This window comes from Rhinoderma darwinii, chromosome 3 (genome assembly GCF_050947455.1).
Source record: "Rhinoderma darwinii isolate aRhiDar2 chromosome 3, aRhiDar2.hap1, whole genome shotgun sequence".
Classification (NCBI taxonomy): Eukaryota; Metazoa; Chordata; class Amphibia; order Anura; family Rhinodermatidae; genus Rhinoderma; species Rhinoderma darwinii.
This window is the reverse complement of record NC_134689.1, coordinates 59,589,675-59,605,255: the sequence shown is the minus strand read 5'-3', so window position 1 is coordinate 59,605,255 and position 15,581 is coordinate 59,589,675. Positions and strand designations below refer to the sequence as shown.

At 42.5% G+C, this 15,581-nt stretch overlaps 1 protein-coding gene across 6 annotated transcripts in view; it reads right to left on the bottom strand.

Annotated features, from left to right (window-relative positions):
- The window catches only part of LOC142748947 (RUN and FYVE domain-containing protein 1-like), a 543,301-nt gene that overhangs the window by 117,357 nt on the left and 410,363 nt on the right, over nt 1–15,581 (bottom strand). For all 6 annotated transcript variants that reach the window (XM_075856376.1, XM_075856372.1, XM_075856375.1 and 3 more), the window contains one exon: nt 1,993–2,090. In XM_075856376.1, the coding sequence (XP_075712491.1) occupies nt 1,993–2,090 (98 nt within the window). The remainder of the gene's footprint in view (nt 1–1,992; nt 2,091–15,581) is intronic.

Below are 15,581 nucleotides of genomic sequence, written 5' to 3'. Positions count from 1 at the left end.
GCCTGATGTCAGGTGATCTTGTGAAATCCTCCATTTTACATCTAACATGTGGCAGGCGCCAAAATGTAGCCGGGTTCGGTCAAAACGGGTTCGGCCGAACCCGGTGAAGTTCGGATTCGCTGCAAACCGAACTTTTCCTGATGTTCGGACTGAAACCGGGTTCGGTTGTCCCGGTTCGCTCATCTCTAATCATGAGCTTCTAGCCATCAAGATGGCTGTAGAAGTGTGGAGACATCTGTTGGACATCTGTTGGAAGGTTTGGCACACCCAGTTGCCATTTACACAGATCACAACAACGATTGATTAAATTAATTAAACCCATATCAAGCCAGGTGGTCGCTTTTCTTTACCAGATTTATTCAACTACTTTTCCGTTCAAGGGACAAAAATGTCAAGGTAGACGCTCTATCCCGCCTATTTAAAACAACCGACCATAAAGAGGATCTACAGTACATCATTGACCCCTCACGCATAATAGCTTTTACTCCGCTGCAGATCAAGGACATTCCTCCAGGGAAAACCTTTGTCCCTCTTGCAGACAGGAAGAATATTATCTCCTAGGGTCAAACTCCAAGTTGCCAGGTTATCCTGCAAAATGATTAATGTTTAAACTAGTGTAAAGTTCCTTGTAATTCTTTATATAAAAAAAATTATAAAAAGTAATGACGACACTTAAAGGCAATGTGTTGCCAGAAAAACATGTTTTTTTTAAAAAAAATAAACATGTAGTGTGTGGGTGATTAAACATTGTTCAAATTTTTTTTATTTTTTTCACTAGTCAGGAAATATTATAAATTAATTCTAATTTATAATATTACCCAATTCTGGTCACTAGATGGAGCTATTCCCAAAATTGCAGCATTGCAACATTGGGTGAAAAGCCCTCGCTCTAGTGAGCTCTCAGCATCCCCCCTCCTTTATCCTGGCTAGTGCCGGGATAAACGAGGGGTTTGAACGGTGTAACCTCCTACACTGTGTGTCGCCATTTTTTGAGCTAACACACAGTGTAGTAGGTTTACATACAGTAGTAAACACACACAAACACGGAACATACATTTAAATCTCTTACCTGCTCCTGCCGCCGCAGCTCCCTCCGGCCCGTCCGCTCCGTCTGCTGCCGCTGGTGCAAGTGCACAAGTCCGGAAGCCGCGACCGGAAGTAGTAATATTACTGTCCGGCCGCGACTTCCGGTCCACAGGAAAATGGCGCCGGACGGCGCCAATTTCAAATTGGACTGTGTGGGAGCGGCGCATGCGCAGTTCCCACACAGACGCCGTACACACAAGTGAATGGGACGGGAGCCGTTCACAGTCCCTATGGGACTGTGGCTGCCGTATTCCATGTCTGTATGTGTCGTTAATCGACACATACAGAAATGGAACAAAAAATGGCAGCCCCCATAGGGAAGAAAAAGTGTAAAAATAAGAAAAAGTAAAACACAAACACACAAATAAATATAAACGTTTTTAATAAAGCACTAACATCTTTAACATATAAAAAAATAATTTGTGATGACACTGTTCCTTTAAGGGCTATGTAGACATTTGAAAGGATTTTTTTTTTTAAATGAATCATGTGATTTCTAACAACGATTGAATTTACTTTTATTTTAAAATGTTTTAACTTTTTAAGATACAGGTTCTATGTATACTTTATACATAGAAGCTGTATAGTTCAGTCAAAGCCGCGGCCATCAGTTTAGCTGAACTGACGGCTCGACTTCTTGCATCTCTGACATACAGGATCGAGCTAATAATGAGCACATCTACTTAGATGTGATTGGTATTCTGTGTGTCAGAGACACAAAGTACACGCAATCGAGCTGCCAGTTCAGCTGAACCGATGGCCGCAGTTTTCACAAAACTATACAGCTTCTATGTATAAAGGATAAAATGTAAATATATATATATATATATTTTTTTTAAAGAAAAGTCAATTTAAAATATGTAAAAAAAAAAAAAAGAATTTTATGTGATCCTAAACAATTCTCACCTGTCTTCCAATGCCCTTGTTGTTGAGTCCACGAGGTCCGATTTAGTTTGCAGCAAAGTTAACTGTTCATTTCTATTTTGCAAGGTAACTTCTGCTTCCTATTTAAAAAAGGAATATGTTTTAAAACAAACAGCAATATTGTGGAAATATTTAACAACATATTCAGAAAGTTGGAAAGGTCCATGCCCTCTAATCTATTTGCCATATTCAGATCAAGTAGTAGATTCCATGCAAAGTTACAGGTCAATAGTTTGGACATTTGCATATATTGTGATGCCACTGGATACGTTGCCAGGAAGAGTCCTATGCATGCCTTTTTTCAGATGGTTTGCTGTAGAGCCAATAGTACAACGACACAAGACTTTTCACTGCCAGTACCTCTAGCAAACAAACACAGAGTAGAAGCAGCACTCTGCTGTTGCTAAAATACATGCAAACATTGAATTTATGGATTCATTTATCCCTTTCAGGACAAAACCTTTTTTCGTTTTTGTTTTTCACTCCCACAGCCATAACTTATTTATTTTTTCCATCAATGGAGTGGTGTGAGAGCTTAGTAGTTTCTATTGGCACTATTTAAAGTACCATATAATGTACTGGGAAATAAAAAAAATTCTCTGTTGGATGCCATTGGAAAAAACTGCAATTCCTCCATGGCTTTTTGGGTTTCGTTTTTACTGCTTTCACCGTGCGTTAAAAATGACAACTTAACTTTATGCTGCGACTCAATACGATTACAGCGAAACCAAAACGATATCGTTTTTTTTTTATCATTTACTACTTTTACAAAGAAGAAACTATTTGTTAAAAAAAAAAAAAAATGTTTTGTTTTACCGCATTCTGAGAGCCATAAGTTTTTTGTTTTCTTTTGTCGATTGAGAGGTGTGAGGGCTTATTTTTAGCGGGATGAGCTGTAGTTTTTATTGGTACCATTTTTTGTTACATAAATTTTGATTACTTTTTATTAAACATTTTTTTAAGAGCGGAGGTGACCAAAATAACTACCAATTTTGTTTCATTTATTTTTTATCTTACTTTAGAAGAAAAATGGGAAAGGGAGGGGGACAGGGTTTGGACCGCAGACTTAGTGGCTGCATAAGCTCTGTGCTCTGGTACATCGGAGCTAGCCCAGCTACTTCAAAGCGACTGCTAGCGGCCAAACTATCTCCCTGACGAGTTCTGTCTAACGAGGTGGGCAGGAAAAAGGCCCAGAAATCTGGGTCCACCAGACCTCTGAAACATTTTTTATTTTCAGACGGTGGGACCAAAGATGGCGCCGCCGACTCTCCATCACACGCTGCACAGGGCGGGAACGCCCTTCTTCATCCCAGAGGAGCACGAACGGCCTTACCGGTATGCCAAAGCATTTATATGAAACGCCCACTACCCTCAGATTAGCCAATTCTTCCTGAACAGAGAGAGTGGAGCTCACCCTGACAGACATCCTCCGATGGTGTGGCTGATCTGCATCTGCCCAAACGGGGGGGGGGGGGGGGGTGGGAAGAAGCTGATATCACCTTCGCACGGGCCCACAATTCATAGCGGCAGATGTGTCTCCTGCCTCAACTCCTAGTGGCCCAAAATCACCAGTCACAAGCCCAGTGAAACAGCGGCAGAGACTTTCTGTACGCAATGATACGGCTGATAATACCGTATCTCCGTATATACTGAACACTTTCTCCACGTTCCAGATGTCAGACAAGATGGTGTCTGAATCCACTCTCAAGGCAATGCTTCTTGCATTAAAGAGGCTCTGTCACCACATTATAAGTGGCCTATCTTGTACATAATGGGATTGGCGCTGTAATGTAGATAATAGAAGTGTTTTTTATTTAGAAAAACAATCTATTTTCACCAAGTTATGACCTATTTTAGCTTTATTCTAATGACTTTCTTAATAGACAACTGGGCGTGTTTACTTTTGACCAATTGGGCGCTGTGGAGAGAAGTGTATGACGCTGACCAATCAGTGTCATACACTTCTCCCCATTTATTTACTCTGCACATAGTGATCCTGCGTTGTTCACTATGTGCAGCCACATACACACACATTAACGTTCCTGAAGTGTCTTGACAGCAAATAGACAACGCGTCCAACCAGGATGTCTATTCACAATCCCGACACTTCGGTAACGTTTGTGTGTGACTTACTCACACAGCACATCGAGATCACGCTGTGCTGTCATTTGCAGCGAGATCTCGCGAGTTTACAGTTGCTGTGCTGTAAATCCCACACAAACGTTACCGAAGTGTCGGGATTGTGAATAGACATCCCGTCCTGGTTGGACGCGATGTCTATTTACTGTCAAGATACTTCAGTAAAGTTAATGTGTGAGCATGTGGCTGAACATAGTGAACAACGCAGGATCACTATGTGCAGAGTAAATGAATGGGTAGAAGTGTATGACGCAGATTGGTCAGCGTCATACACTTCTCTCCACAACGCCCACTTGGTCAAAAGTAAAAACACGCCCAGTTGTCTATTAAGAAAGTCCTTCGCATAAGCTAAAATAGGTCATAACTTGGTGAAAATATAGTTTTTCTAAATAAAAACCACTACTGTAATCTACATTACAGCGCCGATCACATTATGTACAAGATAGGTCACTTATAATGTGGTGACAGAGCCTCTTTAAGAAGATCCCTCCACAAGGACTTCTCTAAAATTATATTGCCGTTTCAAGCAACAATTTCAGATCTGGGGACAGGGTCTCCCATGTGGAAGAAAAAAAATGGACTCCTTTGCATCAGCTCATAATGCAGTGGTGGACTCGCATAACTCTGGAGGACAAATTCTCCAAGCTGCAGGCCAAAATGGTGGACTATGAAGACAGGAATCGGAGAAACAACATCAAATTCAGAGGGATACCGGAAAATATTCCTAACGCAGATCTCAAATCCTATCTGCAGCAATTTACCTAGGGTATGCTTCTGTCTTGTGCAGATTATGAACTCAGTATTGATAGAGCTCATAGGGTCCCTAAGCCCAAGAAACTTCCGGACTCAATAGCCAGAAATGTTCAAGACCGTTATACCTTTTTCACCACCAAAGACTGCCTTATGGAAAAGGCAAGGAAATATCAACCACTTCCAGCACCGTATGCCAACATTAAGCTCTTCGCGGACCTATCAGCTGCGACTCTTCGAGCCAGATGGGACCTGGCAGCTATTACTGCTCCACTACGCAAATATGTGATTGAATATAGATTGGGATTCCCTACTAAGCTTTTGATTAATCATGCAGGTGCTATCCATGTTGTTTCCTTTCCTGAAGAAGGAATTAACCCACTAAGAGCTGGAATATACAAGTGTCAAATTTGACATTCACTCCCAGGGCTGGATCCTCATTATGCCGCCTGAACAAAGACTGGAATGTAGTCGGCAACACCTGATTCTTCACTACTTTTCTTATATTACTTTTGAGTGAGTACCGAGTACCAAGTATTGTTCCGTACGGGAACTTCAGTTATTTTTCCCCGAAATATTGGTTCAATTTGATACCACAGCACCACGGTGCGGTAATGTTAGTTAAAATTTTTCTGTAAAGTTGTTTTCTATATGTGTTGTTGTAATGTGCTCACCTTAATGCATACTGCTCTTAGATCACCTAGGACTAGGATGAGTCCTCATGATGCTTATAGGATTGGTAGACTCAAGGTAGACAAGCTCCAGACAACACCAGAAGACTACTATTGCAGATAACTAAAAAATCCCTTTCTCTCAGCACATTCCTTTCCTGGGCGCTGAGAAGGAGTTAGACAGGATTAACTGGGAATATACGTTTTCTGTCCTTGCAAAATTTGGATTCGGGGGCTCAATATATTCCGCAATCCATGCTCTATACTCCAACCCAGCCGCTAGAGTCTATGTAAACGGCACCCTGTCGGACGCCTTAGATATCAGCAACGGTAATAGACAGGGATGCCCCCTCCCCGATATTTTTTATTTTATCCATTGAACCACTTGTGGAATTGCTACGCAGTAACACCGATATATCTGGAGTCAGGGTGGGAGGGTCCATACATAAGGTGGCATTGTTCGCCCATGATGTCAGGATGGTGTGCACGAATCCCCTCATCTCTCTCGCTGCAACCTTTGACGTGCTGGAGCAATACAGTCAAGTTTCATATTACAGATTGAATAGGGACAAATCCCAGATTCTACCTACACATGTTCTCCCGAAACTACTTTCCTTGTTGAAGGATAAATTTGTATTGGATTGGCACAGTGAAGAAATCTCTTACCTAGGCATTCATTTGACCTTCCCTTCCACCAAAACGTACCAAACTAATTTCCCTCCCATGTTGGAGGTCCTACGTGAAGATATTTCAAAATATTCCAAATTAATTATATACTAGTTTGAGTGGCAGCATATAAAATGTTACTTCTACCCAAAATGCTGTATCTCTTTAGGGCCCTACCGATCCACATCCAACATTCCTTCTTCATACAGGACCATATAATGCATATAGAACAATAAATGCCCCCGTATAGTAGCGACACTTCTAACTAAGCATTGGAAGGTTGGAGGCATTGGAGTACCTAATATTAGAGACTATTACAGGGCTTGTATTTGTGACCAACTATCTCACTGGTGGCAAAAACCTGGGGACAAACACTGGGTGGATATTGAGATGCATTTGTGTGGTAGCAAGTCTTTACAGTCCCACCTTGTCAATACGCTATGGAAACGCAAAAATGACCCTGCATGCTTAACTTCAATCACAATAAGAGAGAAAAGACCCTGGTAGTTGGCGGGCACTATAACAACATATATACTAAATGGATGCCAACTGGCAGAAAACCCTATTTCCCAACTACCATGACAGCATAAGAATTATCAGTATATAGAGTCATAAAAATAAACAAATTATTTTTGAAGATAGTTAAGGCGTAACTGACATATGGATCATAGTAATAAGGTGGCCATAAAAAAAAGTACATTGCAGCAGCAAGTGATATGAAAAATAGGTATATAGATTAGCATATAGCAACGTAGCCTAAACATCAAATTAAAAGCAACAGATCTAAAATCAAGAAAGCCAGAATAATATAATAAAAAATAAAATAGAATTGCTCCAAGATAAAATTTAAATTGATAAGTGTGCAAATACAGAGTATGATTCTGGTAAGTGGTGTACAATGCATCCATAACAAACGGGATTGATTGATTCATTCATTCATTGATTGGGGGATTGACTCATTAATCATGCAAAGATTCCAAAATATCATTCAGACCTCCTAGATATAGAGCGGTGAGCTTAAAAATCCAATAATTCTCACGTTGTTTAAGTTTATTAAATCTATTCGGAGTGTCAGGAGAGATTTGTTCAATAGGAGTAATAGTAATTATATCAAATTGGCAGTTATGAGTGGAAGTCAAGTGATGTGAGACATTGTGCTTAAGGAACACCTTTATTAACATTAAACCTGTGTTTGTTAATTCTGGTACGTAAGAGCGGAGTGGTCCTACCTATATATTGCAGGTTTCAAGAAAATTCAAGGAGATAAACTACAAAATCACTTCCACAATTAAGAAAGGATTTAATTGGGAAGGATTTAGTGGTCACAGAAGAGGTATAGGTATCCTTCCTGTGTGTCATTTTTACACAACACAAACATCGTGAGTGACCACATTTAAAAGAACCATGTAATCTTGGGAACATTTTAGGAATAGATGGTTCTGGATTACGTACTCTACTCGGGGAGAGGATATTCCTCAGGGACAGTGACCATCTAAAAGTGATATTTGGCCTATCAGGTAATTGGTCTTTTAAAAACGGGTCATTCTTGAGAACGTGCCAATGTTCAAATACAATAGATCTAACAGATTTATTCCCAGTATTAAAGGATGTTAAAAAATCTTGCGTCAGGTTTGATGCTTTATAATGGGCCCCTTTAATCAAATTTTTCCAGGATATTACATTCAGTTCTAAAGTTTTTTGGGGATGAGCAATTCTTCCTCACCATTCTAAATTGGCCAAACTGTATATTTTTTTTATCCAAGGAGGGTAGTGAGCACTTCTAAAATCAATGTAACTATTTACATCCACAGATCAGATTTGAAATGTGTTTTAGTTGAAAATGGCAATGTACTTTTTTTGATGGTCATCTTATTACTATGATCCATATGTCAGTTGCGCTTTAACTACCTTAAAAAAAATTATATATATTCTGATAAATCTTATGCTACTTACCAGTCTTGCAGCTGTTTTTGTCCTCTCTCAACTTCCATAGCCTCTTTGGTTGCCTTGACTGCAGGGACGCTACGTAGGCATCGCCTGTGTACACGAGCAGCCAGCGGAGGATTGTCGCTCTTCTGTTTTTGGATCTTTTCATTCCGGGTTGTGAGTAATGTGGCATTGTTTCAATACCATTATAACGGTTATGTATATTATATAGTATATTTTTTTTATCGCGCTCTAATAGCGCTATGAAGTTTGTACGCACTATTATCTTCCCAATTTCTGGCACTTATATCTTTGAGATTTTATTTACTTTTGGTTGTATTCATTTCATGCAAATATTTGTCTACTACTTTTGATGTTTTGCTCTATCAATGTGACGGTTGAACAGCTATTTATATTGTTTTCATCTTGCAATGACATTATGGCCGCTCTTTGACCCCTATACATTGGCAGTTCTTTTTCAAATATCTCAGTGTACTTAAGGCGCATCACTGTTTGTTTTATGTATGGCTGGAGGAAGACACTGGTCCATCGTTGAAATGCATAGACTTATTATTATTATTAAATTTATATCTATCATTAACTCAAACTCCCTTGATTTCATGTTTAGCAGCACCGTATATATGGTTAATTTTTGCTGCATATTGTTCTACCTGTACAATAGGGAACTCGCCTCTCTCTTGGGCTTATACATTCAAGGTACGTAGGAAACAGCTTTATTCCACTTTAATTAAAAACAGCTTTGGACAGATGGGAGGAGAGCACGACTAAGACCAAGGCAGTCAGAGGCATGGCCTAGGTGTGAATGTAGGTGGACGTGTGTGGCAGGAGCTCCCGCTGTGCACATCCTGATTTACATCGCAAACTCCACTGAGCCAGGCAGGTACCATACCCACAGTGACTGTAAGGCTTGGAGACTCAGACAGTGTGCATCACCGTGATGACTTGTCTAAGAAGCAGAAAACACTGTCGGCGAGACCGGAGTACAAGACGGCGCTGGGGAGAAGGAGAGCCGGAACAGAGGTATCCAGACAGATACAGCAGAGAGGCTGGAGAGATTCGCCCGCATATGCAGGGGGCTCTGCGTTGTATAAACTGAAACCATCTACAGGAGGGAATGCTGACAGCCCCTTGTTTGATTCACGATATTCAATGTTGGAAGACAACATGGTGAGTGAGGAGGATGTAAACGGGCCCACAAAAGGAATGTCTCAAGATGGCGGGTCACAGAGCCCTAAGAGGGGACGCAAACTAGAACCTACTCTAGCGGAGATACTAACAGCAGTGAAACAGAATTCATCTGCACTTTCTACACTGACATGTCAGATTGGGTGTCTGAAAGAGGACATTGTCCTATTTAGAAATGACTTACAGAGAGTTGCAGAACGCACCACAGCAGTTGAGGGAATAGTGTCAGATATTGCTGTAATAATGTCTGCCTAGTGGGTGTGCTGGAGAAAGAGGAGGGCACTAACCCGGACTTTTTTTTTGAGAAATGGTTGATTGACACATTTGGCCAAGAGGAACTGAACCCTCTCTGCAGTTGAGAGGGCCCACACGACCTATTAGACCGGGTTCTCTGGGACGTTCACCGAGACCGATACTCATCAAGATCCCACACTATAAGGACAGGGATCGGATACTACGAACGTCAGGATATTTCCATTAATGGAGAGTATCATTTTTTCCAGACTTTACTATGAAAGTACAGAGGAAAAGATTGTAATTCCTGGATGTCAAGAGGTGCCTCAGGGCCTTGAACATCCAATTCTCCATGATACACCCAGCGAAACTTTGGGTGCTTGCAATAGGGACTACCTCATTCTTCGAGACAAGCAGAGAGGCCGTGAGATGGCTGGACAGGATCCGAGGGAGAGTGAGGACTTCTGCGGAGTTAGGCTTTAAAGAATACGCCGATACAGTGAGGCTTTAGTCAAGACTGACATTTCTTGTATTGCTTATCGTGGCTATTATCCATGTGTTTTTTCTCCTTTTAGAAGACTGACAATCTAGCGGATGGATGACGTTAATTGTTCTCAATTGTTTTGTACAATGGTTTAGCGGGATATATTAATAATTTGATCATGGCAGCGGGAGTAACTGCCATAGCAGGAAGGGATATGTACGCAAAAGTTCCGGTACAGATGTAAAAAATGTATACATTGTGTAATTGCGAAAATACACTTGCATTTGCTAGTGGGGACAGTATAGGTCGCCCTGAGTTTTACGGAGGGGAGAGGAGGGAGGGAACGTTGCACAGCCTAATTTCTCAGGGAAATATACTGGAGTCCTAAATGTGAATATGTACGTACTTGTTTATGATGGGATCTCTTAAATGTATGTCCTGGAATGTCCGGGGAATGTGGGAGGCTAGAAAGCCACATGATATATGAATGTATCAAACAACAATCTGCTATGGTGATAGGGTTATAGGAGACACATATGACAAGGGATTCAGTATTGCTAATGCAGAGAGTATAGATTGGACATAGTTTCCACTTATATCATACGATTTACTCCAGGGGGGTGAGCCTCGTGATACATAGAGCTCTTCCATTTGTATGTCATTCCTCCTTTACAGATGGAGAGGGACGTTGTGTGGGAGTACACTGCACTCTGTACCATTGGGAATGCATACTGGTGGTTGTATATATTCCTCCCCCTTATTCCAGTGTTTCCTTGAAAAGGACTTTAGAACAACTGTCTAATTTATCTGATATACCACCAACTATGATGAGAGAGATGACTGGGAGGTGCACAGTTACAGAGACAGACATGGGACATATTTTGCAGGTATTTGAAAGGTTTTAAGCTAACCTGTATTCATCTAAAGTGCAATATACGTCACAACAGCTAGAGAAATACTTGGGAGGTATACAACTGCCCCCACTTGGACTAGAGGAGTCTATCTCATTGAAAAGCTCCGCGGTCGGATGGACTCCCGGTAGAAATATATAAGGTTTATGGGGAGGAGATTTTACCACAACTATTGTACAAATCAACAGATAGTTGTAATGTCGGGGTAGGGAGACAGACAGGTGAGCCCTAATCTACCCGCCACTCAGTCCCTGCCTACTTGCAACGACCCGCCCTAGGTGACGGGGTACAACTGGGCGACGGTCCCTACACTCAATAGGTGCACTACAGACAAAAAGACAAGGGTACAAAGAAGACAGGGAAATGGGGAAGTTGCCCACGGGGACACTGTGAGCAACAAGCGAAGTGAACGAGCCGAGTCAAACCAGGAGATGAGCGAGGTACAAAAACACAGAGCAGAAGAGTGGTGAGTAAAGCCAAGGTCAATCACAAGCAGAGGATCAGTAGTTCAAGAAGATGCAGCAGGGCCAGGAAACCAGCAGAGAAGAATCACAAGCAAAGGAGGAACAGTAAAGGCAGATATAAATAGACAGAGGGCGGGAGCTAGCTCCATCTGGCCAGGCTTTGATAGGCTCTCCCACTCCTAAGCCTGCCATCCTGGGTGGTGGAAGATGGAGTCAGTCTCACAGACATAGAAGCAGGTGCAGACTGATTACCTATGGGCGTCGACACAGAAGTTGTGTCTGGCAGATCCTTTACAATAGTTTTGAAAGAGGGAGGTCACCAAACTTTTTCTATGAAGCGATAATAGTGATTTTGCCAAAAGAAGAGAAGGATGTACTAACCTCCGATATAAAAATATTAGCAAAAGTACTGGCGCATAGGTTAACTAAGGTGGTGAGCTCAGTGGAACATGGGGTCTAATTGAGATTCATACCCTCAGATCAGTAGCTGTAAACCTTATACAGTTAATTTTTAATTTGCAGATAGTCCCAGATAACCCAATTGGAAGAGCAATATTAACGCTGGATGCAGCAAAAGTGTTTGATAGTTTTGAGTGGGGTTATCTGTGGACTATCTTGTAAAAATTTTGATTTGGCCCTAACTACATAAAATGGATACAAGTGTTGTATTTGACCCCGACTACTAGTATAATTGCAATTGGGGCTTTGTCAAGGCAGTTCTCACTAGCTAGAAGAACAAGACAGGTCTGCCCGCTCTCGCCACTACTCTTTGCCCTGTCAGTGGAGCCATTAGCATGTGCAGTGCGTTAACATGGGCAAATACAGGGCCTAAGATATGGAACGGTAGAAAAATGCATAGCCCTCTATGCAGATGGCATTCTGCTATATATGGCAGAAACGGAAACTACGCCTCAGATCGTTATGGACGTCATAAAACAATTTGGAAATTTCTCTGGATTATCCATTAACTGGATGAAATCAGCTATTATGCCGATAAACGGTTGGAATTCCCAAAGTCAGTGATAGAGTCTCTTTACCGGTGGTGGCTGAATTTAAATACTTAGAGGTTAAGGTGTTGGCAAAGGTGTCGGACTATTAACCCCTTAATGTTTTACCAATGTTACCCAAGATTAAAACTAAAGTGGACGCATGAAACAGGTTGCCTCTATCAGCCTTAGGAAGAACCAATTTGATTAAAATGATTCTTATGCCCCAGGTGCTATATGTGGTTCATAATGCACCAATGTGTATTCCCAAATACTGGCTCAGAAGATTACATAATTTATTTAGAGACACAGTGTGGAAACAGGGAGTGTCTAGAATTAGGATGGAAAAATTACAATTAACAAAAGATGAAGGGGGCCAAGCTTTACCTAATGTGTGGATCTATTATTTTGCGACGGTGCCAACATTTTTTGGGTGGGGTGATACTGAAAAATGGGGGTCCATTGTGCGAATACTGTCTTATTGGGGGGGGGGGAGTGGGAAAACCACTGGCAGGACTAGAAGCACATACATATAAGAGGATAGCCAGAAACAAACCGACATTGCTCTTAAAAAACAAGGTGTGGTGGCAGTGTAAACAGATACTGGGTGTTGGGGAATGCACTAAATATACTCCGCTATGGGAAATAAAATGTTTTATGGTAATTATATCAGTTAGAAGGAATGCAGGGATGGGAGCAGAACGGAATACAGAGTTTATACCAGTTATTTGAAGAAACAGCCCTGAAATCATTACAGCAACTAAAGGAAGAATTTAACTTGGAACAGGCTACATATGTTTTACTAGTACCTGCAGATACGTCATGCCATACAGACACGAACAAATTCGGTAGATTAATTAATGCTTTGGGAGTGATGGATAATATAGTTAGGACACCTACTTCTAAGGGATTGATTTATATGGCAAATAGGAGTATGTTATGGAAACATCTGGGAGATCCCATGGAGCCTATAAGAGTGAAATGGGAACAGAATGTAGGACCCTTGCCCAAAGAACATTGGGTCGAAAATGATATCGCAGACTCTGTGGGTTTTGAGGAAGGTGGGAGTCAGAACTGAAGTGTCCAAGGTGTCTGGAAGATATAGCGGATATTATCCATATGTTCTGGAACTGTGGGGTTCTCAGGAACTTATGGAGGGATGTGACATACTTGATACAGAGAGGATACAGAGTGCGGCTTCAGGAGGATCCAAGAGTACAGCTTCTTGGGTATGACAGGGATTACGGTGTAATGTCCGTGGCTGCGGGCTGTCAGCTCCAGCCTCCCGCTGACAGCCGCAGCCACGAGTCGGCAAGCGCTGGCCCCAGCCTCCTCCTCAGGAGACGCCAGCGCTCGCATCCACTCACCTCCGCCGGAGCCCGCAGGGTGCGCGCACACGCTCGTCCCTGCTCTTAAAGGAGCAGCGTGCGCACCGGACATCTTGAACGACCTTTGCCCAGTGAGTACCCTGGGCTATAAGAGGGGTCCAGCCCCCTAGTTCGATGCCCGTTCCTGTTGTTACCCGTACCTTGCTCCCCGTTCCTGTTTCCCGTGCTTTGCCCTAGTATCAAGTCGTGCCACGTCCTGTGTCATCTGCCTCGTCCTGTGTCATCTGCCACATCCTGTGTCATCTGCCACGTCCTGTGTCATCTGCCACGTCCTGTGTCATCTGCCATGTCCTGTGTCATCTGCCACGTCCTGTGTCATCTGCCACGTCCGGAGGAATCCGCCACGTCCTGTGTTATCTGCCACGTCCGGAGGAATCCGCCACGTTTGGCGCAACTTGCGGCTCCTGTGCGATCCGCCACGTTTGGCGCCATGTGCTGCACCCATCTCAACTGTGCCAGAGCTGCGGCCACCATCTGGACTATTCAGGTACCCTTGTGCGGGACATTGTATTTCTGGGGTGTCCTGTTGTTTGGCCAGCTGCCTCCCCGCTGCGGCGGTACGGCCTAGTGGGTCCACTAACTCGTTCCGTGACATACGGCAGGAACATCTAGCCATAGGCAAGATTCTATACCATGTATGGAAAGCATACGTTGGTTGGATGCGGAACCACCCTCTAAGAGGCAAATTATTGGTGCAAAAAAACCACACCATTCTGATGAAGCGAAATGTATACATGAAAAGGGTGACTATTAGGAAATTTGAAAAACAATGGGATAGATGGATTGAAAATCCATGGTTGGCGTCAGAAGAACTGCTTAGACTCAGAACGTTAACTTAGGGGAGACATACCAGAGGCTCTATATTGAGAACTGAACTGACTAATGCCATATGAGATTCCAGTAGAAGGGAGGATCCAGATATAATACATGACAAAGCGAGCAGGGCATGGAATACCTAAATAGAGGGAAAATGGGTTATGTGGCTGTGCTGGGGTGGAGGGGGGGATATTACGGTACGGTCAAATTGTTATGATTGTTTAATTAATGTCATTGACACACAGTATGTAAAAAGAAACTGCTAATTTATAATGGATGTCATTTCTTTTGAGCTGTTAATAAACGGATTTAAAAAAATAAAAAAAAAAGATGGGTATTGGCTGACAGCGACTACCGTTTTATAATTGTGGATATAGGGGCCTATGGGAGCTCTGCTGATGCGAGCATCTTTAGGGCTTTCTGGAATGGGTGAATGGCTTCTGGACCTCCAGCACCAATATTCATTGTGGCTGATGAAGGTTTTGGACATTCCCCTCTCTTGATGCGGCCATTCCCAAGGCGTGGCTTGGATCACCGGAGGCGCATTTTTAATTACCGCCTTACCCGTGCGATACGGTTAGTGGAATGCGCCTTTGGGATTCTGAGGAGCAAGTGGCGGGTATTGCAGTCCTCTCTGCAGATGAGTCTGGACAATGTGACACTGGTTATCCAAGCCAGTGTCATCCTCCATAATTTCCGCTGGATTCACAATGCTGGGTTAGACGGTGAGTTGCAGCAGTACATGCCAACATCTCCATTCCTCAGGAACATAACCAGAATGGAATGCCTGGATCATCAGGACTGGCAATCCGGGAACTCCATGCTGACTATGTTACGTTAGCTGCGGAAGCGGTTCCATGGCAAATGGATGCTATCCGTTAGAAAATGTGATTCTGAACTATTTCCTTTCCAGTTTAGTTTATTTTGGTT